The sequence below is a fragment of the Pipistrellus hanaki genome, assembly GCF_964339955.1.
Source record: "Pipistrellus hanaki genome assembly, chromosome: 5".
Taxonomy (NCBI): domain Eukaryota; kingdom Metazoa; phylum Chordata; class Mammalia; order Chiroptera; family Vespertilionidae; genus Pipistrellus; species Pipistrellus hanaki.
This window is the reverse complement of record NC_140507.1, coordinates 67,088,109-67,112,131: the sequence shown is the minus strand read 5'-3', so window position 1 is coordinate 67,112,131 and position 24,023 is coordinate 67,088,109. Positions and strand designations below refer to the sequence as shown.

The 24,023-nt window shown below is 52.4% G+C and overlaps 1 protein-coding gene across 1 annotated transcript in view; it reads right to left on the bottom strand.

Moving 5' to 3' along the window:
- The window catches only part of XKR6 (XK related 6), a 215,602-nt gene that overhangs the window by 6,309 nt on the left and 185,270 nt on the right, over window positions 1–24,023 (bottom strand). The window contains exon 2 of the mRNA XM_084886395.1: window positions 13,788–13,984. Coding sequence (XP_084742521.1) covers window positions 13,788–13,984 — 197 coding nt within the window. The remainder of the gene's footprint in view (window positions 1–13,787; window positions 13,985–24,023) is intronic.

The following is a 24,023-nucleotide window of genomic DNA, read 5'->3' as shown; positions in this document are numbered from 1 at the left end:
GGTCTTCACTCAGCCATGTAGCATCTCTCCTGCTTTTCCTATCTCCCAACATTTCAAAACTAAATGCAGCCAAACTCAACTGAGGTCCTGAATAGTGTTCCACAGACAACATCTCCTTACCACATCCCCCACCCTCGCACCAGAGCACAATTCCTCACAACATTCTTCCAAGCTGAAATCAATGGCCCCTAGTTATTTTCTCTCATAAGGTCAAAGGTCAGATCTAGGAGCCCATTTATCAAGAAACTACCTCAGAGCACCAGTCTTCTGTTCATCTTTCCCAGGTCCCTGCCCATGTCTCCATTCACCTCCAAACCTCAACGGATAATCAAAGTCCTCTGTCATTTTACACCCTCCCTGCACGGACCCATCTCACACAGCCATCCCCTTCCATCATTTCAAGGAGATGCTCTGGTTTGTGGGTTGCAGAACAGGATAGGGTGAAAACAAAAACCAGTATGTTACTATAACCACACAAAAATCCTGGATGGTTAAGTTCTCCATAGAAGCCAATCTTGGAAACGCCTCAGTTTTCTGGAAAGTTCTGAACAGGGTACTTATGTGTCCTGCTTTGCCCTTTGTACACACAGGGCATTTCCACAGCATCTGGTGAGGGCATGCATGCTCTGCAACCATGTCACAGTGGTTACACTAACCTTTCAGCCTCCTCTGTTCATGTTGTCTGTTGGGTTGGGGCAGAGAGGAAAATAAGTCCCCTTAGGAGTCATATGACTTGAACTGTAGGTTTCTGGAGGGCAGGGATGTGCGATAATCTTGACAGTCAATACTAGGCTCATTACCAACACTGGAGCATCCTCGGAGAGCCCCTTTTAAATGCCCCCTCTCTTTATGAACTCATTTCTTAATGTGAATAATGATATGTCTCAGGGGTACAACAGACCCTTAGTAATCAGAGGGAAATTCTACCAAAGCTGAATGGGAAGACAGCCATCTACGAGCCAAGGAGAGAGGCCTCAGGAGAAACTAATCCTGCCAACACCTTGATCTTAGACTTCCAGCCTTTAAAACAGTGAGAAAATAAATATCTTGTGTTGTAGCCACCCAGCCTGTGGTATTTTGTAACAGCAGCCCTGGCAAACTAATCCAGTGCTCTAATCCTAGTGTTTTTAGATGAAGAAACAAGATGATTTTCAAAAATTAAACATCTGTCAAGAAGTTGAATCAGGATTCAAACTCAGAGTCTGACTCCAGTGGCCTTGAAAGTCACCACTGCAGACATTGCCTTGGAAGGGGCTGGGTGAGGAGAGAGGAAAGAAAGTCTGGGCACACTGGGTGCAGAGGGTTTGAATCTTTGCCTAGAGTGGACAAGAAGTACAGTACCCATGGCTATCTGATAGAAGCCCTTGATTATGGAACTAAAAACCAAATTTGAATTATATTCTACTTTCTTCAGGGGAGTAACATTCAAGCCACAAAGAAAGAGGTGATGCCAACAGAATTAACTGAGATCACTTTCCCTCTGTTAAGTGATTAATCTTCCAAGGCCTGCAGTGTATTCCACTACAGAGGGAGGAAGTGTGGGGTTTTCCCTCCCTGCAGTGGCTCACTTGAAAGCTTTCTGTCTTGCCTGAGGTCAACCCAGAAGTCAATGTGTTATCCTGGCCGAGACCCAAGTTCATGGGAACCTGCTGTGGAAGCAGCCCGGTGGCCACGTGGCCCCAGTGAAATTCTTGGATGGGCCTGGGAACATTTATGATTTGCTTCCAGCTACAGCTTGGATCCCTTTCTGCATTCTGAAGATCAGGCTGGAAATTGTTAAGCACTTCACGTTTGGCTGTGACAAGTTCTGGCCAGTGACCTTCACGGCTGGCTCGCTTTGCCTGGTGCAGGCCAGGAGGTGGGGCTTGCAGCTGGCCCACTGAGCTGGCTGAGTCCAGTCTAGGAGTCAGCTAGGAGTCACTACACTGGAGCCTCCTGGGGGTCCACTCCCCTGAGAAAGGCTTGGGAGAGGGACCTTCCAGCTCTGATCACCGAACCTAGGATCTAAGGTTTCCAGGAATGAAATGGCCACACCTATAGCCAACGGAACAGAGCAGAAGGGGCCACACCCTGCAGCTGCATATCCCTTACGGAAGAGGGGTGGCCATCGGGGAAAGCCCAATTTGATGGTGACATTGCAATATCCAAGGGTCACTGTCAGTTGAATTGTTGCCAATTGGGAAACAAAGCAAAAAAAATATGAGTATGGCTGTCCCATCCTGTAGAGAAGCACAGAGACAGGTTGTCTGAGAAAGGATGAGACTCTAAAATCATCATTTTAGAGTAGAGAGGGTAGGGACAGATAATGTGGAAGACCCGGAGGCTATGATGCAGTGGGAGGGATCAGGGACAGCAGGAGGGCCTAGCCTTCAGGATGACAAGGGGAGCTGAGGTTTGGGAAGTAGAAGACAGGGCCATGGCTCAGAGTGTGTCAGGGCTGCACTGAGGGGCCAGCACATGGGAGCCTGCTCTGTCCTTCTTCACACTTGACCATTAGCTATCCCCCAGTATGGCATCCTTCCCCTGCTGGGCTATTCTCCCCATTTCGCCGATGAGGAAACTGAACTTGGATGTGACCTAATTTGTAGGGTGTTGGACCCCACTGGGTTGTTCCCCTAGAGATTCCCCAAACCAAGAAACATGGCTATTTGTCTACCTGCAGGTCAAGGTCAGCATGTCCCTGTTTCAACCCTCGCCTCTTCCCTCCCTATAATTGAAGCTAACATTTTGGGGAAACTCTTACCATCTGCTTTTCAAATTCCCATTGTGTGTTTCCCCACACTGAGTTCCTTTCATGTGGGCAGTTCTTCCCTTTCCACCTGTCAACTTCCCCCTATCTTGCTCCATTTTTTAAAAAGCCCAGTCTCTTCTTGGAAATGCTCCCAGAAAAAAAGATAACACAGCTGTGTGCATGGCTCTTTAAATAACACCGTCTGTCTCCTGTCCTCACCTCCACCCAGGCACACAGCAAGGGGCGATGGCATAAAGGTACTTCACTAAGCAGGCAACCAGGGGGAAAGAAACAAGCCTCATGGATACCATCTATGAGCCAGGATCAAAGACTCAAGTAACTTGGCCAAGGTTACATAGGCAGTAAGCAAGAATGCCGATACCGCAACCTGGGATTACCTCACTCCCCAGACAGGATCAGTGTGCGGAGGCTGGCTCTTCCTGGCTTTTGAGGTTCACTTGTTAAATCTGCAGGAATTTCGTGGGCTGTTTGATGTCATGATGGAGCCTTAACATAAGCGTGGTGGCCGTATTTATACCAAACAAATTGGCAAGTGCTATAAAAGCAGGATTCCCCCAAATGTGCTAAGAGCCAGTTGTTAAACATGTACCAGCACAGACCAACTCTCCTTTATGAGAAGCTTGGTGGGCATCATTGCAAACTAGAAGAGCCCCGTAAGGTTCTCCTTTGTGCCAACACTGTACTTCTGGGCAAACCAATGCTATCTGTTAGAATCATAATCTGTAAGTCTAATAGCAACAAAGAAAACACTCTCTGAAAAACTCACTGAAAACATGCTCACAGTAACTAAGTTCTAAGGCAGGGATTTTCAACCAGTGTGCTGTGGCACCTGGGTACACCACAAGAAATTTTTAAACACGCACTACCTGACTATGTAATCAGGGGCACTGACCTCCTTTCCCTTAGATTATCAAATGGAAAAAAAAAAAAATGACAACAGCCAATACAACAATAGCCATCCAATGTGAATGAATCAGAATTACACCTATTTGTTTTGTCAGATTGGCAAAAAAGGTATTTTTTGGTGTGCTACAAAATGTTAGTAATTAGTTTGTGTGCCATGAGATGAAAAAGTTGGAAAATCGCTGTTCTAAGTGTTGTGTGGTGTGTGTGTTGTTGTTTTTTTTGTTTTGTTTTTGGTTTTTTTTTGAGCATAGTCTTTTCTAAGTACTGACATACCCATTTTTGTCACAATTTTGTATTTGCATAGGATATGATCCCCACATGACTCTGGAGGGACTGACTACCCCTTCTAGGGTTTGCAAATTGCTATAAATAGCCAGCCACTGGTGCCCTACCCCTGCAAACAAATCCATCCAGAACCTGCACCCCAACAACCTCCTTTATTGGGTTCTGACCCTCCCAGGCTACCAGCCTCCTGCTGTAGTCCTCCAGAGCCAGGTACCAGACAGCCCAGGGCCCTTGGGCCCCAGAGCCTCTCAGACTATTTGGACTAGCCCATCCTACACCTGCTTCCACTGCCCTGCCCATTCCTTCCCGCAGAAACCACAATAAAGACTTGTGCTCACATTTCTTCCTCCCTCCCTCTGCCTCCTGATGGACCCTGGTGCTTCCCCATGTGGTGGACAATAGGAAGGTACGCAGCTTCAAGGTCAAACACCAATGCTTAACGGACCTGACAGGAAGAAAGCTAAATTCAGCCCCTGCGTCACTTCTCTCTTCTGTCTAAGATGCTGTCAGAGCTATCAAAATGCCATCTTCACAGCGGGCTGGGTAAAGGCACACTTCAGAGATCCTAGAACAAATGTCAGCCACTCAGCTGGCATGGCATGAGCCTCGTGGATGCTTGGTTTTGGCTGGCCTCAAACACACCAACAAGGCTGTTTTCCATCCCTGGAACGTTCCAATAAACCCATTCTCATGTTACAGCAAATGGCTGATTGAGTTCAAAGCCTGATGTTCCCAGATTGACTGCATTTTTAACAGGGGCTGTGAGACACCCTGGAAAGGACATGGGCTCTGGTACGAACAGACCTTCCTTAGCTTATTGTTTGTGAACTGTGGATAAATGTGGATTTGGAGGATTTGATGAACTATGAGTGTAAAGCATAAAGGCACATCTTTGAAACATACACATACTATACTACATATAAAATAGACAAATATATATATAAAGAAAGACTATGTATAGTGTACATACTCATATTGGCGATATATATATATATATATATATATATATATATATATATATATACACACACACACTCACAATCATGCACTGCTTAACAATAGGGGTGCATTCTGAGAAAGAGGATCTTGTCAGTGTGTGAGCATCACAGAGTGCACTTACACAAACCTACATGGTCTAGCCCAGTGGTCGGCAAACCACAGCTTGCGAGCCACATGTGGCTCTTTGGCCCCTTGAGTGTGGCTCTTCCACAAAATACCATGGCCTGGGTGAGTTTATTTTGAAGTGGCATTAGAAGAAGTTTAAGTTTAAAAAACTTGGCTCTCAAAAGAAATTTCAATCGTTGTACTGTTGATATTTGGCTCTGTTGACTAATGAGTTTGCCAACCACTGGCCTAGCCTATATGATTCCCTCATGAAATCTTGCACTCCCCTGAAGGGAGCAGGCCTATGGCCGAGGCCAGGAGAGCTCCCAGCTCCACCCCTCCCTGCAGGCCCCTGTGAGCTGCTAGTAAGTATGTAAGCAGGAAGAGGAGGCACCTGCTGGGAGTCTAAGATTCTGCAAATGGAGTGGACTGAGATCAGGCCTCTCAAAGCGAAGAGCAAAGATCACTGCAGCCCCCTCTTCCTGTCCCCCAGAGGTGGTGCAGTCACCCCGTGCAGGCGCAGGAAGTCTGCCTCAGCGTCCCTCTTTGTTCCAGCATTCTACGCACAGACATTTCCAGGTGAACAATTGCTGTTTCTCCTGCGTTAACTGTCATGAAACCGATTTAGCTCGTCCTTCCCGTTGTTTTTTTTCTGCAGCGCTAAGGACTCTCTCTCCCTTGTATAAGCACCTAATATGTTTGGGTTTTTTTTTGCACTTAAACACTTGTGAAGAGGGCAGATCTCATGGTAAGTGTTCTTACCACAGTTTAAAAGAATAAGAATCCTCCTTCTTTTTTTTCTTTTACCAGTTGTTAGGGGCAACCTCCGATGAAAGGCCCCGAAATTACAAGCAGATTCAGGCTTGATTGACGTCCTGGAGGGCTTTATTTAGGTCTCTGTTTAAAATCCTTGCAAAATTCTGCTTAAACATGAGAGGTTTGAACGTCGTGTTCCGTGGGAAGCCGCTGGTAGCGGAAGCAGGGCTGCGAGCGGGCGCCTGCTGCAGAGGGCCCCGTGTGCACACCCAAGCGGCCGTCTGGCCGGAAGGCAGAAGGGCTGTCTGCTCCAAGGAAGAGGAACACAGAGCTGGAGAGAGGCCATCCCTGGCAGGGAGACGGCAGAGGCCAGGCCTAGTCTGTGAGCTGGCCAGAGGAGGCAGGCGTGTCTTTGTGCATATCTCATCATTTCAGTTTTGGGTAAAGATGCAAGACGGCCAGGAGAAGTGGGTGAATAGGGGATTGCCCGTTTGCCCATTCTGTCCTTCATTTATCTGTTCCCCGCCAAGACACAGGAGTGTGCTGAGCAGTTTGGAAGTTGAGATCCAAGGCTGGGAGATCTTTGTACCGATTTGGTCTGAACCCCCATGTAGGTCTCCATGGTGGACAACCCCAGCTCAGCAGGGGCGAGGTAAGAGAAGGGCTCTGCTCCCCTCGGGTCCCATCAAGGCGTGGCCGACACTGGGAAAGGATGGGGTAGGCACGGAAACGCCCAGTACATCTAGACAAGCTGGTGCATCACCTGAGGTCGCTGGAAGCAGTGGGTTGGTCATTTTAATAACACAGCTCACTTCCGGGTCAGGAGGAAGCCGTGGGGAACCCATGGCTCTCGTGTAGAGCACAGATCCGACACCTTCGGGCCACACAACCAGACCGCCATCGATTTCTGGGTGGCAGCTCCACCTCGTTGTAACCCAAACCCTAAATGATCAACTGTCCCAGACGTATAGGGTGGCAGCTCATGTCCACAAGGGAAAGACACAGAAAGAAGGAAAAAGGGTCCCAGGAGGAGAGGCGAGGAAGTCTTCCTTTGGGGGAGAAGGAGGGAAGGGTGGTGTAACTGAGCCAACAGCGAGGACACAGCCCCGGGGCCTTCCCTGCACCTGAGGGCTAGACCAGTGCCTGTGTCCTTAGCCAGGATGGCTGGGGCTGAGTCTGCACAGGGAAACCTGAGCAGGGGACTAAAGGGGTGGAGGCTTCCTATGGGGTTCCAGAGACCTTTCACCCTCATAGAGGGTGGGGAAGGCGGGGAGTGCTTGGGGGCTGGCTGCTGAAGAGAAAGACACAGACCTTCTGCTTAATGGGAGCTGAGAAGCGAAGGCACTCAGTCAGGGCTTTGCCAGAAAAAGCAGCTGTGGTCTGAGTCACCGGAAAGGCTTTTGATGTGAAAGGAGCTCGAAACCAAAGTGAAGAAGGAAAACGACCAGGGCGGTTAACGCCAAACAGACAGAAAGCCAGAGCCCTAATGGAATCTTAGCGCCCAGCACTTGTTTGAAAGAAGGCCAGTCTTTAAAGGAAGGGTTCAGCACGTTCTCATATAGTCAAGGATAGACACTGTTCCCCAGGAAAGGCCAGGCGAAGGCCAGTGAGCTCCTTGTCTTAGTAAAGATGCTCGTTCTTCGTGACATTAGATCTAGGCATCCGTGGTTATTGACGGTCAGGTGTATGGGGGTGAGGAGAGGCTGTGGGGTAACCTGGGCAGGGCTTGGCATTCGATGCTGTGCTACGGCCTCAGCGGCAGGCACAGTGCGGCAGAAAGAGGAGCCTTTTTGGAGCTTTCCTTGCCAGGTGACTTTGACCAGCTCACTTGCTTCTCTGTGCTTCCGCTTCCCAACTGTTAAGCGAGGAGGACGGGCTAGATGGCCTCCCTCAACCTCTTCAGTCCTAAAGATTCTGTAGGTCCAAACCCCTTTGCAAACTGAAGCCGGAGGGTAAAGCTTTCGGATACCAAACTAAGGGTGCCTTTCTGGGCGTCCTCTCTCAGCAGCTGCCCCAGCCCGCTTGCAGGGTCTGGAGGTACCTGTGAGGGGTTACACTGTGGAGCGCCACCATGAGAACAAGTCAAGTCTGCTCCCGTCCTCTCCGAGAACCCCTTGCCCTTGGGAGAAGCACGTGCCCCACGCGTGTCCCTGAGGAGGGCTGGTCTGCACTGGGCCAGCTGGCTCCCCACTGGGACCAGAGGTGACTCTACTTTCAAGCCCAGCCCCAGCACCTGTGGGGGTCTCGAGCTTTGGATCCCACCCAGGGACTTCCAGTCTTGTCCCCCAGCTGGTAAGAGGGTGAGGGGCTGAGAGAATGTCTGGGGATGCCTGGGGCTTTCTTGGAGAGTTTCCAGAGAGACTTTAGGAGACTGAGGGATGGGAGCCACCCTGGAAATGTGGGCCACTGGTTTTTTTTTTTTTAATTTGTTTGTTTGTTTTTAAAATATATTTTATTTATTTTTTACAGAGAGGAAAGGAGAGGGATAGAGAGTTAGAAACATCGATGAGAGAGAAACATCGATTCAGCTGCCTCCTGCACACTCTCTACTGGGGATGTGCCCACAACCAAGGCACATGCCCTTGACCGGAATCGAATCTGGGATCCCTGAGTCCGCAGACCGATGCTCTATCCATTGAGCCAAACCGGTTGGGCGGCCACTGGGTTTTAATCTCCAATCCCTCACTCACTGTGTAAGCCATCCACTCTGTCCAGCCAAGCTTTCTTAGTCTCCAAGGTCAAGGATAGAGACTGTTCCCCAGGAAAGGCCAGGCGAAGGCTGGTGAGCTCTTGTGCATCTTTCTTACTAAGAGGTGTTCTGGGAAGCTGGGTCTCAGCCCCATTCCCTCACCTCCTGGTCCGATGGAGCTGTGCCTGACAGTAAGGCAGCAAGGCTTCCTCATGAGCGCTGAGCAGAGTGGCTCCCACAGATGCTCCCAAGACAGAACATTTGCAAAAAGCCAAGCCCTGGGCAGCTTCCAGAAGCACCGTCTGCTGTACTAACCAGTATGATTGTCTCAGGGGTACACATACACATGCACACACATGCACATGCACACACATGTGTACACCGGAGATGACAGATCTGTAATGCATGCCAACTTCTGCTTCCTCCCCACATCAGTGACCCGTTCCTGCAGAATCCACACATGCCTGTCTCTTTGAGACTCAGGCACAGCCACCCTGGCTAAGGACACAGGCATTGGAGCTGGCTGCCTAGGTCAAGATCCAGCCTTGTCAATGATAAGCTGTGGCTGTCTCTTAACCTCTCTGGACCTCAATTTCATCACCTATAAAATGGGAATAATTAGAGCATCTACTCATAGGGTTGCTATGGGACTTTACTGGGTTAATCCATGTCAACTTCTTAAACTGGTCTCTAGTACACAGTCTTAACTGACGTTACTGGTATCATCATTATCATCACCACCACTATATCCACACTCAGGGCCATACACCCTATGCTCTGGCACCTAGAGCCATCCAACCCCTGCCCACTCCATGCTCCCTGGCCTCTGTCCCTTGGCACTTCTGGTCCCACTGCCAGGAGAGCCCCTCAACCTTCTCTTTCAGAAGAGCTCCCATTCACCCATCAAAACCCAGACCCCATGCTACCTCCTCCATCACACCCTCAGGAACTCACTCCTCTGTACATACAGTCATCCAACAATTTAAAATTGTCGAAACCAGTTTGGCTCAGTGGATAGAGCATCAGCCTGCAGACTGAGGGGGTCCCAGGTTCGATTCCAGTTAAGGGCATGTACCTTGGTTGCAGGCACATGTCCAGTGGGGGGCGTGCAGGAGGCAGCTGGTCGATGTTTCTCTCTCATTGATATTTCTAACTCTCTATCCCTCTCCCTTCCTCTGTGTAAAAAAATCAATAAAATATATATTTTTAAAAAAATTTAAAATGTGCTGCATCAAACCATAAACTCCCTTAGGGGATGCGTCTTTGCAAACCCATTCCCAACGCATCAGGCCCCTGGCAGGTGCCAGACAAATGGTGGTACTGTGATGCCCGGGGATGGTGGTCATCAGAGCCCATAAGTAGGTCAACTCCTCAGTGTGGGCTTAACCACAAAAAGGCAGAATCAGGTGCCATGTAGGTGCATAGGTGCAGTAAGTGCCCCCACCCATCCCTAACGTGAGCAAGGCTGTTCACGTTTAAGCATCAGAAAACCCAAAAGTAAGAAAAGGTGACAAGCTATTAATCCTGGATTCATGCTCCTGCGATTCTCCCTCCTCCATCTCAACACAGTGAGAACCCCCGCGAGCACACTTTTTCACTGTCGACACCAGCCCTGCTACGTCTTGTTGACTCACTCTTCAGAGCACCAATCAGATCTGCACGTTCAGCATCATTTCCCAGAAATGCTCAACCCCATCCTCTCATGCCTGGACACCCCCCCCACCACCACCACCGCTCCCCCAGCAGCAGCTGCTAAGCTGGTCCTCCTGGCTCAGCTCCAGCTCTGCCCCCTGCACAGCAGGAAAGGGAATTTTCTTTTAAAGCAAATTGATTGTATAGCTTTCCTTTGTAAGCCTTCCCATTGCACTTGGTTTATACCCAAGCTCCTTGTGGGGCCCAGCCCACCCAGGCTGGCCAGGCTCCTGCCTGTCTCTCTGTCCTCCCCTGCCTCTCTCCTCCCTAGCCCCTCCCCGCTGCCCACCTCCAGCCACGCTGGGTCCGTACACTTTTTAGACCAAGCCAGGCCTGTTCTACCCCAGGACCTTTGTGTGTGCTGTTCTCTTTGCCTGGAAGGCTGCTTCTTCTCTTCCTAGAGCTGGCTCCTTCTCATGGACACACAGCCCAGATGCCAGCTGTCTGGAGAGGCTTTCCCTGAGCCCCGCCCTGTGTCCTTCAGTCTCAGCATCGTTTTTGCTTGCTCCAAAAATGTCCTCTGTCTCACGGTTTTTGTTCTGTCCCCCCTGAGCTGGGGGATGCATGAGGGCATGGGCCATGTCTGCCATCCTCTGTGTTGCCCACGGCACGGTGAGGTCACCTAGTTTACTAGGAAGGCATCTTTGTCGAATGACGGATTGTATAAGTTACCCACAATGTGCCAGGCAAGGTCCTGGAGAGCAAAGGTGCAGCTCATGAGGCCTCCACGATGCTTCACAACGTGGTTACTATGCCCCCTTCACGCACGAAGGCACCCAGTTGGGAGGTTAACTTGCCCCGTATCCTACGTCGGTAAATGGCCAAGGTGGATTTCGTCTGCACCTCCGCCTGACTGCCCACGGTTCCGGACTATCTTCCAAGTCTGGTTCTAGCCCAGAACAGAGCTGCCAGCAGACACGAGACTCATACTAGTGTACATGGTGTGTCCGAATGTTTTATGTTTAGTCCAAGACATCAGATTTCCGGAAGACCCCGCTGACATGCCCAAGTGACTCTAGCATAATATGTGTATGGGTCATTGTCATTACCATTATTATTACATTTTTCACTTGAGTCTGATTTATGGGAAAACTGGACACAAATCCACGTTGCAGGCTTGACTACTGCACTGTGAACCCAGCGATGACTGAAGACTAGAAGGTGGAGAGAGAGGCTGGCATTGGACAAGATCAAAGGAAAACCCACAGCTAAGGTGACTGATCACTGATGGTTAGTGATCTTCCTCACCATCTGCTAGCATGAGCGGCACAAGGTGGACGGGTGTCCCCAAAAGCCAGCCAAAGCAAGGCCCGTCCACAGGGGTCCCCCTGGGAAAGCCTGCAGACCAGTCCACACGGTATCTACGGTCTAGGCTCTGCCGCCATCAACAGCACAACAGCCGGATGTCGCACGAGGCTGACATTTGTCACGTCATTCAGTGCTCACAACAGCCCTCTGTGCAAGTGCTAACATCACCCTCATTTCAGAACCGACCACGCTAAGGCGCAGAAAGGCCATCCCTCCTCAGAGCCCCCCATGATCAGGCAGTGGGGCGGGCGCTGGCTGCCCGTCCAGTGCGCCGTGCGCCGAGCTCCCGGGAGTCTGGGCTGGTAGATTCCTTCCGAGTCACCATTGGGTCCCTCCCAAGTTCACAACGTCCTCTCCCTTCCTCCAGTTTCTAATGCTTGAACTGATTTTCTTTAAAGCACCACGTGCCATGCAGCCTCTCATGGGGGAGAGAGAGGGAAGGCACATCTTATCATAACGAAAAGGTGCGGTGGTGACAGAGGGCTAGGAGTTATGGGCCAGCAAAATGCCAAGCCCCTCGCTGTCCGTGAAGGCTCCTTTCTTCCTATCAACCCTGCTTACACCACAGACCCCATCCCTGTTTGGGGATTCACAACCAACACAACGTCTGCCGCTGACCTTTGTTTAGCCAGCAGTTCCCAAATGTATTGAACCACGAAAGCCTATTTCGGGAAATACCTATCCCATACACCAAACGAACGTGGGCTAATGCTCACCCCACCTCTGAGCTGCAGGGGCATGTGGGGGGAAGGGCCAGGGAGCTTCCCCAGAGCCGGCGACCCTGCCACTCCAGCCCCTGCCCTGGCCCCTGCCGGGGGCACGCTCCCAACCAGCCCCTTGGCCTCCCCTGGCCTTGGCCCCACTGGGTCAAGAGGAAGCAACATCTGCTGCCCCTCGAGCTTCCCCTCCAGGGACGTCAGGTGCAGCCCATGCTTATAGTCTGAGGAACCATCACAGGAAGGACGTACTCAGAGGGATGGCCCGCAGGTGGGGAGGGGGGCCTCCCTAGGACCTGCCCAGATGCTCCCGTCAGGCCTGGATGTGACCAGCACACCCCTGAGGTTCCTCTGGAATCTGACCGTGTCAAAGGGACCCACAGGCATCACATCACTGCACCCCCTGAGGGTCCCCCCCTTATTCCGAAGCGGAAAGGAGGCCTCAGAAAGGTGAAGGGCCATCTCCACCCATCACCACAGGGTGCACGTGGCAACCAGGACCCCGGTCTGGGACCAATGCCCTGTTGGGAGCTCACCCGGCGTCACCCTGCCGCCTGTCTGTCTATTTGTGGTGCTGGGATGTGATCAAACATTGGAAGGACATCTTGGCTGCCTGGGCTGTGGGGTAGGGGAGGGAGATTTGAAACAGCAAAGGGCAGTTTGGATTGGAAAGAGGAAAGGAGGGAGTCTCAGACCGAAACAGGGTTGGAAAAAGGAGGACCGGGATGGGGAAGAAAGGGGCCCACCCCAGCCCCCAGCAAATGTGCCCCCTGGAGCATGTCGCCCTGGCCTGGGGAGCTGAGGGCGGTGGGTGTAGAGGCTTCCTGAGCAGAAGGCCATCTGCCCCAGGCACCTCATGCTGTCACCAGGGCCCTCGGGGGTGAGAGCAAGGCCTGTCTGACCATCAAGACTCCGCCTTGTCTGGGGAAGCCTAACCTCTCCAGGCCTCGGACTTCCTGCCGCCGTAGAGCCCGGGGCCGTCCAGGCTGAGCGCTGGGGGCTTCCGGGGCTCCTGGGAGACCCCTCGGGGCCACAGGGGCCAGGATAGGGAGAAGGCCAGGGGCAGAGTGTGTGGGGCCCTGGCCCCCATCTAACTAGAACAGAGTGGCCTGAGCCTGCTTTATGTACAGGGCTTCCATGTGAGCTTTGATTTGAAGCAAGAGCCACAGCTTCACAGCGTCTGAAACCTGCAGTGACTTAGTCTCTGTCACGTGCCGTCTCTGGGCAGCTCCCCATCCTGCACACGTGGGGACACTCAGCTCAGGCCCGCACCCAAGGAAAGGCCCAAGGAGACCAGGGCCCTCGCTCTGCTGCTCCAGGGACATTAGAGGCCCTGGCTCTGCTCTACTCATTAGGACCACGTGGCGTGGGCAGTGGGCAGTGGGCAGTGGAAAGGTCTGTGCCACTCATACACTCAATGTGGGCCGGGTCAGCCTCCCCCCCCCCGGGGGCTTGGGCATCCCAGGGACTCAGAGATCAGAATGGGCGACACCCCCAGAGTCCACAGGGCACTGAGTGTATAGGAAACGGCCACGGCGGGGGGTCCCCAGATGGGATGAGGGAGCGGGGGCGCACTCACAGGGCAGCGTCTCGGCGCTGTTCTTCTGGATCATTATACAGAGCTGTAGCACCAGTTGGGGGGCGCTCTCCAGGAAGGTCTCCAGGAGGCGCAGCATGTTGACGTCTGCATATTCATACATCATAGCCCAGTAGAAGCGTCGCTGGTGTTCCTTCTGCCGTTGGCTCTGGATCCCCAGGTACATGGTGCGGATGTACCTGCCGGGAGAAGGGAACAGAACAGAGAGCGTGGGTGGGGGCGGGGCTCCGGAAGGGCCATGCTGACCCCCACCCCAAAACCAGAGCCAGCGATGCTGGTGTCTCGCCTTTGCTCTGAGGTTTTCCGGACACTTGGCCCGGCTCTGGGGGTCTCCTGAGCCCACCGACACGGACGTGGACGACGCGGTGCTAAGGCTGTGGGTGGCATTTGTGGAAGTCCTACTCAGTACCACGGCGGGGCACAGGCCACAGGCAGCTGTAATCCCCACACAGCACAGCCAGGGAACCGCCAGGGACCCACAGTCGGCGAGTGGAGCAACTTGGAGCCGGCCCCAGGCCGTTGGACAGCAAAGCTCATGTGCCCTCCACACCAGGGAGAACCTGATGCTGTGTCCAGGACACCGGCAGACCAACGCACTGACCCCTCCGTCGGAGAGGACACGGGGCAAAGGATGCAGGTTCAAACCCCAACGCGGCTGTCTGCTAAGGGGACCTCAGACTAATCACTCCAACTCTGTGTCTTGCTGCCCTTCTTTAACACGCGGAGAGAGTCGACCTTGGGGATGGTTAGGGAGACGAGCATGGTGGGCGCACATCCTAGGTCCTGTAAGGAAACTCCCTGCCTCGCGTCTACCCAAACCTCCGGGAGCTGTCTCCAGGCCACAGTCACGGGAGGATCCAAGGTACTAGTGGTCTCAGGCAGGCCAGGAAAACGCACGTTCAGAAAGCATGGTTTTGTGGCCCAATCGGGATCAAGATCACGAGCCCCACAAACCAGGGCCCACAGCCAATTGGATGGAGCCACCCATGCGTCCCTGACCATCCCAGGGAATGTAAGCATTGGGCCTCCTACAGGGCTGAGCCTGAATCGTAGAGGCTGAGAGCACGGTGGACGCCTGGCATTGTCAGGTGCCCACCTGGGGCCATGGGCTGTCCTTTGTCTCTGTCCCGTCATCCCCACCGGTCTGGTCCCCCCCGCCTCCCCACTCCCCCTCTTGCCTGCATCGAAGTGAAGTCCTCCCTGTATCCCAGCACCAGCTCTGGCCCCAGAAACATCGCTCCTCACACAGCGGCCAGGGTGCTCCTTGCGAATTGTAAATGCAATCATGTCAGCCCCTGTCATGCTTGGAATCAAACCCCCGCCTCCTCCCTTGGCTCAGGGGACCCTGCCTGCCCCTCCAGCTTCACCCTCATTCTCTATCCCACCTTCCCAAGGAGCGCATGAGCCTGTCTGTCCACGTGTGCAGCAAGCTTACGCGAGGGATCCTAACGCCAGCGGCCGCGAGGGGCTGTGTGTTTCCCCGGGAGCAGTGGGAGATGGTGCTTCCAAGAACCTTGTGTCATGTGACTGAAGCCCATGCTTTAGAGGCAAAGACGCACGGCCATACGTTCGTAAAATAATTCAAAACTGTGAGGTGATGCTCCTCTCCACTTCCAAACAGTGGGCCTCCCTCCAGAGGTAATCATGGACCGGACCCCACGATGATCCGGTGCCCCCGGGTCCCCTAGGATGCACTTCAGAACACAAAGCAGCCCTGCCGCCTGTGGCCTAACACCAGCATGCAGGCAATGCGCACCCACCCCACACCCGATGGGCGGTCTGTCTCTCTGGACTCCTAGGAGCCTTCTGGCGCAGCATCTCTGCAGGCGCACCCAGGGGAGCGGGGGCAGACACCTTCCCTACAGACACACTCCCAGGAGCGCGTGGATAAACAGTTCTGCAGGGAACCAAACTCAAGGAGGCAGGAGGTGCAGGCACCGGGGAGGACGACTGCAGTGGGGACCCCGGGGAGGGGCTGGGAGAAGGGCAGGAGCACCAGGCCCAGGGCAGGTGTTTCTGGGCCCATCGGATCCGGAGTCCCTGCCAGGCCTTGTGGGGCAGGCTGGTTATCATCGTTAACACAAAGGGAAACTGAGGCTGGGGAGTGGAATGAAGCCCCGGTTTCTGGTTCTGTTCCAAGTTCTGTCACTTACTAGCGGTGGCACTTCCCATGAGCCATGGCCTCTCTCTCGGCTTCAGTCGCTAAGTTCCCAAAATCAAGGGAGCAGAGAAGAGGCTCAGAAAAGGGCAGGGAGGTTACTGTGCCTGCCCAGGATGAGAGAGAGAGAGAGAGAGAGAGAGAGAGAGAGAGAGAGAGAGAGAGAGAGAGAGAGAAAGGCAGAGAGGGAAGCAGAGGCAAAAAAGAGAGGCGGAAAGGGGCATAAAAAGACGGAGAGAGAGATGGGGGGAGGAATGAGAAAGTGGGAAAGGAGAGGAAAGCAGTGCCAAAATGCGGGGCTGAAGGAGAGGGCCAGATGGAAGAGGCGATGGCAATGACAAACCTGGGCCGGGCGATGCAGGATACAGAGACAGGTCACAAGGAGCTGGGGAGGTCAGACTGAATCAAGGGTGGAGGGAAGGGTCAGATGGAGCAGATCTGAAGGTGGCTTGGGAAGGCAGAGTTGGGGGGGGGGGCAGGGGGACAAAGGGGTGCTGGCTGAGGGCTGAGGCAGTGCTGCGAGTCCAGCACCCAGAGCAGCCATGTGCCCCGCGGAGGCTTGGTGCCCGTGGTCTCACAGGTCAGATGTGGTTTCCGTGATCCAACACTCAGCTCTACCTACAGGGGCACCTGCAGCACACAATGCCATGGGCTACAGACTTCCCACAGGGACCAGACCGCACATCTATACTCTCTCAGGGGTACTCTCAGACCACAGGCTCCTCTCCTAGCCTCAAAAAGCGGACCAAGGTGGAGAAATGATGATTTGGCAGCCAAGCCTATGTGTGCAGGCCCCAGGTCACGTAACACTCACATTCAGATTCACCTAGGTCAGCCCTCCAAGGGCAAGAGCAGCACCTGACCTGTCACTCCAGCACCCATTTTCCTCAAGTCACCAGCCCCTCTGCCCATCTTGGCCAGGGCAATGGACGGCAATGGGCCAGAACATGCTGACTCGAAGAAAAACCCCTCCTATTTCCTCTGAGCGAGCACCCAGGGGAATGAATGGGAATACATAAGGGTGTGAGAGGGCAAAACCAGAGCTCCTCTCCCCAGTGCTGATGAGCAAAGGGATGCTGGGAGCCCGGACAGCACCAGTCTGAAACCTGATTTGGAAATCATGCTTATGCAGCCTCCCACCCTAGAGTCCAGTCTAGGATTTCCTGATCAAGTGCCTTCTACTTATTCTGCACCTTCTGGCTCTTGAAAACTCGTTTTCTCTTAAGTCTTTGCGTCCCCGGTAGATAGCTGAGAGGTATGGGTAAAATTCAGTGTGACCTCTGGGGCACCAGCCCCTGTGCAAAGACAGTGCAGGCCTATGGCCACAAGGTGGCGCCAGAGCCCCAGCCACGCAGGAAGACGGCTCCAGGCGGTGATCTCATCCCCAGCAAGGCGCAGCACCCTCCTTTGCGGCAGCTTGGGGTGCATGGGGTGGCGGGCCCAGATGTGCTGAGTCCCTACGAGAAGGCGTGGCATCGGCAGGAGGAGACACAAGGCGGACTGCTGCTCCTCCTAACTCTCCATTTGGGAGGTTCCAGCAAGCTAGCCTCCCCCGGGAAGGTAGGCTGGAAGGAAAGACGCCCAGCTCCCCTCCTCCTGGATTTGTCCCTGCCTGTCACACACACTGCCTCGCTCCTAGGGCCTCGCATCATGAAATGCGTGGGTCTCAAAACAGGCAGGCGGCGGGGCATCGGCGAGCGAGGACTCAGGAAGACTGGTCTCCGGTCTGCACGACCTTGGGAAGTCCCTCCTGGGGCTGGGCTGGTACTGCCCTCCCTTCCCTCCCCACCCCCTACCCCTCACCCCCATTAGGGGCCGGCTGGAGGACCTCTGAGCTTTGCCAGCATTTATAACCTACGCCTTCTGTAAGAGACTGGCTCTGCAGGGCGGAAAGTACAGCCTGGCATGTTTACAGGTGATAGATTATACCTGGTGTTTGCCTGGCCCTCCCATGTGCCAGGCATGCTCTGAGCCTTCTGTAGTTGTTAACTCGTTTAATCCTGGCCATAACCTGGGGAGGTGGCCGCACCTTTACCCTCACTTTGCAGAGGGCACCTGAACCACTGAGGTGGAGGACTGCAGGAGCACTGACCCAGCTAAGTTGGTGGGCTAAGCGGGGCTCACAGCCCAGCAGTCTGGCTTTGGGGCTCCGGCTCAGACCTCCCTCCACAGGCCTCAGAGGCAGACCGCTGGTCTCTTCTCCTCTGGATTTGGTACGGTGGGAAAGCACACCTCACCCCGAATACCTGAGTTCTCTTCCAGTTCAGTCACTGGCTATGTTACCTTGGGGAACTTCTCCCAACCTCTCTGAGACACCACCCCCTCCACAGCTTCCTTATCTATTGATTGCCTGGCCCAGAGTAGGCCCCCAGGATCTGCTGAACAGATGAATGTATGTAATCATGGCCCCTCGGAGGGATGGGGCCCTTAAATGGCATGCCTGTGAGAGTGTGTGGGAGACCAGAAGTCACAGGTGACAGCTATTTCAGCTATTTATGTTGTCCCCCCCCCCCTACTTTACATGTTAGATAGATGTTACTACTTTTCCTAAAGGATCCTCTAAGCGTTGGTCCCCACAGGCTGTTTGGGGTGTTGAGGGTGGGTAGTTCTTTCCACCTGTCTGTCCTTCAGCCCTCTCTGCTTACTCTCCTCCCACTTCCATCTCCTCCCCTTGCCTTGTGAACCATGGCGCTGTTTAAAGTTCCTATACCGGCCTCCTGAAATCTCTAGTTCTTGGAGCAGACTTCCACTTTTGTACCACCACTTAGAGGAGACACATTTAACATCTCCTTTTTCTCACCAAGGCTCAGAGGGGCTGAGTGATCCCCCCGAAGCCACACAGCCTGTCATAGTTCAGGCAAATCAGAGAAAGTCTTGGCTAAACGAAGTTTTCATGCTGGGAAGGAGCCACAGCTGTGCCTGACATGGGCTGGGATGGGAAATGAGTGATTTCTGCAAGGGCCGGAGGCTGAATCGGTTCGCCTCTGTGGGCCTACAGTCCCCTGCTGGTTCTTACAAAGTTCTCAGAAATGGTATTTTGAAACCTCTGATTGCAGAGAACTACCCACCCTCAAGGCCCCAAACAGGGCTCATTCCAGACTGTGGGGGCCGACGCTTAGAGAATCTACCTAACATGTAATACTACACACTTTCCCCCCAGAAGAAAACAAGAGAAAGAGTACTTCCCCATTCATTTTATGAGGCCATCATTACTCTGATATCAAAGCCAGACAAATGCCATATAAGAAAATAAAATGGCAGACAATAGCCCTCATAAATATAGGTGTAAAAATCTTCAACAGAAGGTTAACAAATCCAGTCCAGTGATGTACAGAAGAAATGGCACAGCAGAGCCAATTGGGGTTTATCTTGGGAATGGAAGGTGGGTTTGGTATTCAATGTAATCAATGAAGTTAATAAGAAAAATCACACATCACATTAATTGATACAGAAAGTATGCATTTGACAGAATTCAACATTCATTCATGATTTTTAAAACCTCTCAGCAAACTAGGAATAGAACTTTCTTAACCTCACATATAGGAATAGTGTCTACAAAACCCCTCAGTTAATATCATAATCATCATAATAATAAAAGGGTAATATGCAAATGGTCATCATGCCGTGACGCTGTAACGACCAATCAGCAGAGACCTGAGGCTGCATGGCACTGGGGCCACGGGACCTGAGGCCACACACCCCTGAGGCTGTGCCCTCTGCCCCGGCACCAGGGTGTAAGGCTGCATTCCTCTCCATCCCGCACCCACGGGGCTTGACAGGGGAGGGGCTGGCCTGTCTTGATGTTGCCCACTGTGGGTGGGGCAGGCCAGACACTTCTATTATAGAGAAAGGGCAAATAGCAATATTAAAATATTTCCTCTAATTAATTCCCTTTTGCATCGGGCCACTAGTTAAAATAAAAGACTGAAATGTTTTCTCTAAAGATCAGGAACAAGGCAATGATGTCTACTCTCACCACTCCTATTCAACATCATACTAGAAGTCCCAGCCAGTGCAATAATCCAGGGAAAAAAAAGTATGTACATATTGCTAAGAAAGAAGTAAGTGTCCCTTTGTACATGACACAATTGTCTAAATAGAAAACCCCAAGAACTATACAAAAGAAAAAGCTTACAAAACCCATTAGTACGTTCAGCAAAATCTCATGATACCAGGTCTGCATGTAAAAGTTAAATGTATTTCTATAAACTACGAGTGAACAATTGAAAATTTAAAAAATTTAAAAATATAACATTTAAATTAGCTCAAAAAATAAAATGCCCAGAAATAAAGCTAATAAAATGTGCAGGGCTTATACTTTAAAGCTACAAAATACTAATAAGAGAAAAAAAAAATCCAAATGATAGATATGCCATATTCATGGATGGGAAGAATCCATATAGTGACAATATAATGACGATTTTCCCCACATTGATCTATGGATTTAACACAATTTCAATAAAGACTCCAGCAGAATTATTTTTTGCAGATATGGACAAGCAGATTCTAAAATTTATATAAAAGACAAAGGAACTAGAACAGCCAAAACAGTTTTGAAGAAAAAAAAATACATTTAAAGAACTCACACTATCTGATTTTAGAACGTACTATAGAGCTACAGTAATTGAGAAGGTGTGGTGTTGGCAAAGACAGAGATCAGTGGAGCAGAATAGAGTCTAGAAACAGGCCCACACATATATATGGTCAACTGACTTTTGACAAAGTGCAAAGATAATTCAACAGGGAAAAGATGTGTTTTCAACCAATGATGTAGGAACAATTAGTCATTCATAAGCAACAACTAACTTAAAATGTATCATAAATTAAAATGGAAAACTATAAAACATGAAAGAGAAAACATAGGAGGAAATGTTTATGACCCTGCTTTAGGCTAAGAGTTCTGAAACAGGACAGCAAAAGCATGCTCCATACAAGAAAACATTGATGAATTGGCTCCCATCAACATTAAAAACGTTTGCTCTGCAAGTAACATTGTTAAGAGAATGAGGGGAAAAAAAAAAAAGCTAGGGACTGAGAGAAAATATTTGCAAATCGCATCTTTGACCTTGTGCCCAGAATATACACAGAACTCTCAAAATGGCCAACTCAGCAAGAAGGCAGGCAGGAGGAACCTGAGCAAAGAAGTGACGAGACTTCTCACCTCCCCACTCCTTCCTGCTCCTTCTCCTCTGGCCAGAGTCCCCTTGGGCCTGTCCCGAGGTCCCAGCCTCTCCTGATGACACCGCAGGGAGAGGGGTGGCCCTGAGCCTGGATGAATGGGTAGCCGCTGCAGGATTTAAGGCCCGGCTGGCCCCATAGCCCTATCCCAGGGACAAACCAACTCCTGAGGGGGGACGGGCAGGGTGAGGGCAGGGGATATCACCATCTACTCCGGTAGCCACATGAGCAGGAACCCAATGCTGTGAGCTCTTCTACCCCCCTCCCCCCAGGGAGTGGTGGTCTCCTCAGGGGGCCCTGAGACCCCAGTCTGGCCTCATCCTTCAAACTTCCCCTAGGAGGGAGGGAGGGAGGAGCCCGAGAGAGGAGCAGCAGCCCAGCAGGCCTGGCTCTGGCGAGCACTCACACTGGACTCCGGCGCTAAGTTATTCTTAGACTCCAGGCTGCCCTTCTCCACTGTGCGCAGACCTCCAGGGCAGAGCCAGCGAGGGGCACTGTGGTAAGGCTGCCCCTCCAGGGCCACATGCCAGTCAGGGAGAAGACAGAACCCAGGAGGCCACTGGAAATCGGCTGGGCATGCGCCGGGTGGAGGCCACGCAGACCCTGGTTTCTCCTGCATCCCACTGTGCAGGGCAGGCCCCGGAGGCAGCAGGTGGGAGGCGTGTTCTGCTCAGGGCCCCGGGCGGCCCCTCCTCATGGGCATCTGCAGACGCTGCCCTGGCTGGGCTGGGACAAACCACAAGGCACAGCCCCTGCTGCCCATGGGGCTGGAAGCTGGTCACCAGTGCTCGGGCACCCAGGGCCGGCCAGGCTGTAGTTTCAGAGCCCGGCGCCTCCGCCAGGGCAGGCAGGCCTGTGGGCTGCACAGCTGGGCGGCTCCCTGACCCCCCCAGCTCTTAAGGGAAAGACTGACCTTAAAGGCAAGACATATTTTCCCTCTGAAATCAACAACAGCTATTCCCTTCAAGGCCTCTTGGCGCTTTAAAAAAATTTTAAAAAAAAGCCTTCATATTTTTGTTGACTTAAATACAACTTGCTGTGCCTGGCCGGCATGGCTCAGTGGTTGAGCATCGACCTATGAACCAAGAAGATACGGTTCAATTCCCGGTCAAGGCACATGCCAGGGTTGTGGACTCGATGCTCTGTAGGGGGCATGCAGGAGGCAGCCGATCGATGATTCTCTTATTGATGTTTCTATCTCTCCCTCTCCATTCTTCTCTGAAATCAATAAAAATATTTTTAAAAAGTAAGTGAACATAACTAGCCATGCCACCTCGAGGCGTCTCTACCCTTATCCTGGGGGGGCCTGGCGCACCTGCTCTCGTTCTCACACATATGCATACACACAGTCACACACACATACCACCTACAGGAACACACCAACGCCACTCAGGGCACACATGATCACTATACATTATTGAGTGGCCAGATTATTATGATCCCTGAATGCATAATAATCTGGCCACTCAGTGTATATCCTATATCATAAAAAGCTAATATGCAAATTGTCCCCTCAACCAGAAGTTCAACCAGCAGGCAGGCCGGCCAACCCCCTATGTCCCCTCCTCCTGGCCAGGCTGGCTGAATCCTACCTATGCACGAATTCATGCACTGAGTGGCCAGATCATAATAATCTGGACAGTCAGTGTATATCCCTGGTGTGTACATGCTAACTACACATGAAGTTCATACACCTAAATGGCAACACACTGTGTCTACCACAGAGACCTACACATACAAACCACCATATGCATGTACCCGCTACACACATCTAAGCTCCGCCTGCACAGACCTGGAGACACATGATCACACACGGAGGGTGGTCCCCTGCCTACGCCTCCCCTCCTGGCCCCCAGGGCTGCCTGCTCCTGGCCACTCACTGTCCTCACAGCAGACACAGGGCACAGAGGAAGAGCAGAGCCCACACCAGGGGCCGGGCTCTCTCGGGCAGTGAGCAGGGGCCTGGGAATCACAGGGCAGATGGGAAGTGATGACGCAGTGCCCCCAGTACCAAGGGAGGAGCTGGGCTAGTTGTCATCAAAGCAGGAAAAAGCTCACTGATATCCGAACCTGGGGAGCCCCAACCCCCTCCTCCAACCCCTCCCTGTTCTTCCCTCCACCTGCACCTGGCTTGCTGGGAACCACTGGGCTGGTAGCAGTACAGGTGTGGCGTGCTGTTGCGACATTGTAAGCTCTGCATTCTCCTCTGGGCCCTCCTTCTGGGGTGGAGGAGTTCCCTTTCCATTTCTGACCACTCCTCAGGGCTGGGAGGGTCCAGGCCACGCGGCCACACAATGACTGTGGGAGAAAGTGGCCCAAAGGAGGGGTGGGAGGGGTGGAGGGCCCCGGGCTGCATGGGCTGTTATGGGACTCTTGCCACTCTGGGCTCGTCACCAACTGAGGATGGCCGAGCCAGTCACCAGGGGCCACCCAGGGAGGGTGTTGGCCCTGAGTGTTGAGGCTGCTGGGACAACAAAGTGTGCTCCTGCCTTCATGCCATTGACCCTGTGCCAGGCAGGAACCCCGTGGCTGCTCCCTGGGGTCTCCGAGCAGGAACAAGAAGCAGGACAGAGCAAAATCCTTCCAGCTCTTATGGCTCAGGTGCCCAGGCCCTGACTTGGTGGCAAACAGTGGGGACAGCCAGAGCAGCCCTGGCCGGGTGGCTCAGTTGGTTAGAGCATTGTCCCGATACGCCAAGGTTGCGGGTTCAATTCACGTACAACAACCAACCAATGAATGCATGAATATGGGCAACAACAAATCGATGCCTCTCCCTCTCAATTTCCCTTCTTCTCTCTCAAATCAATAATGATGATGATGATAATAATAATAATAATAATAATAATAATACATCCAGAGGGCACATGCCTGGAAGGTCTGGA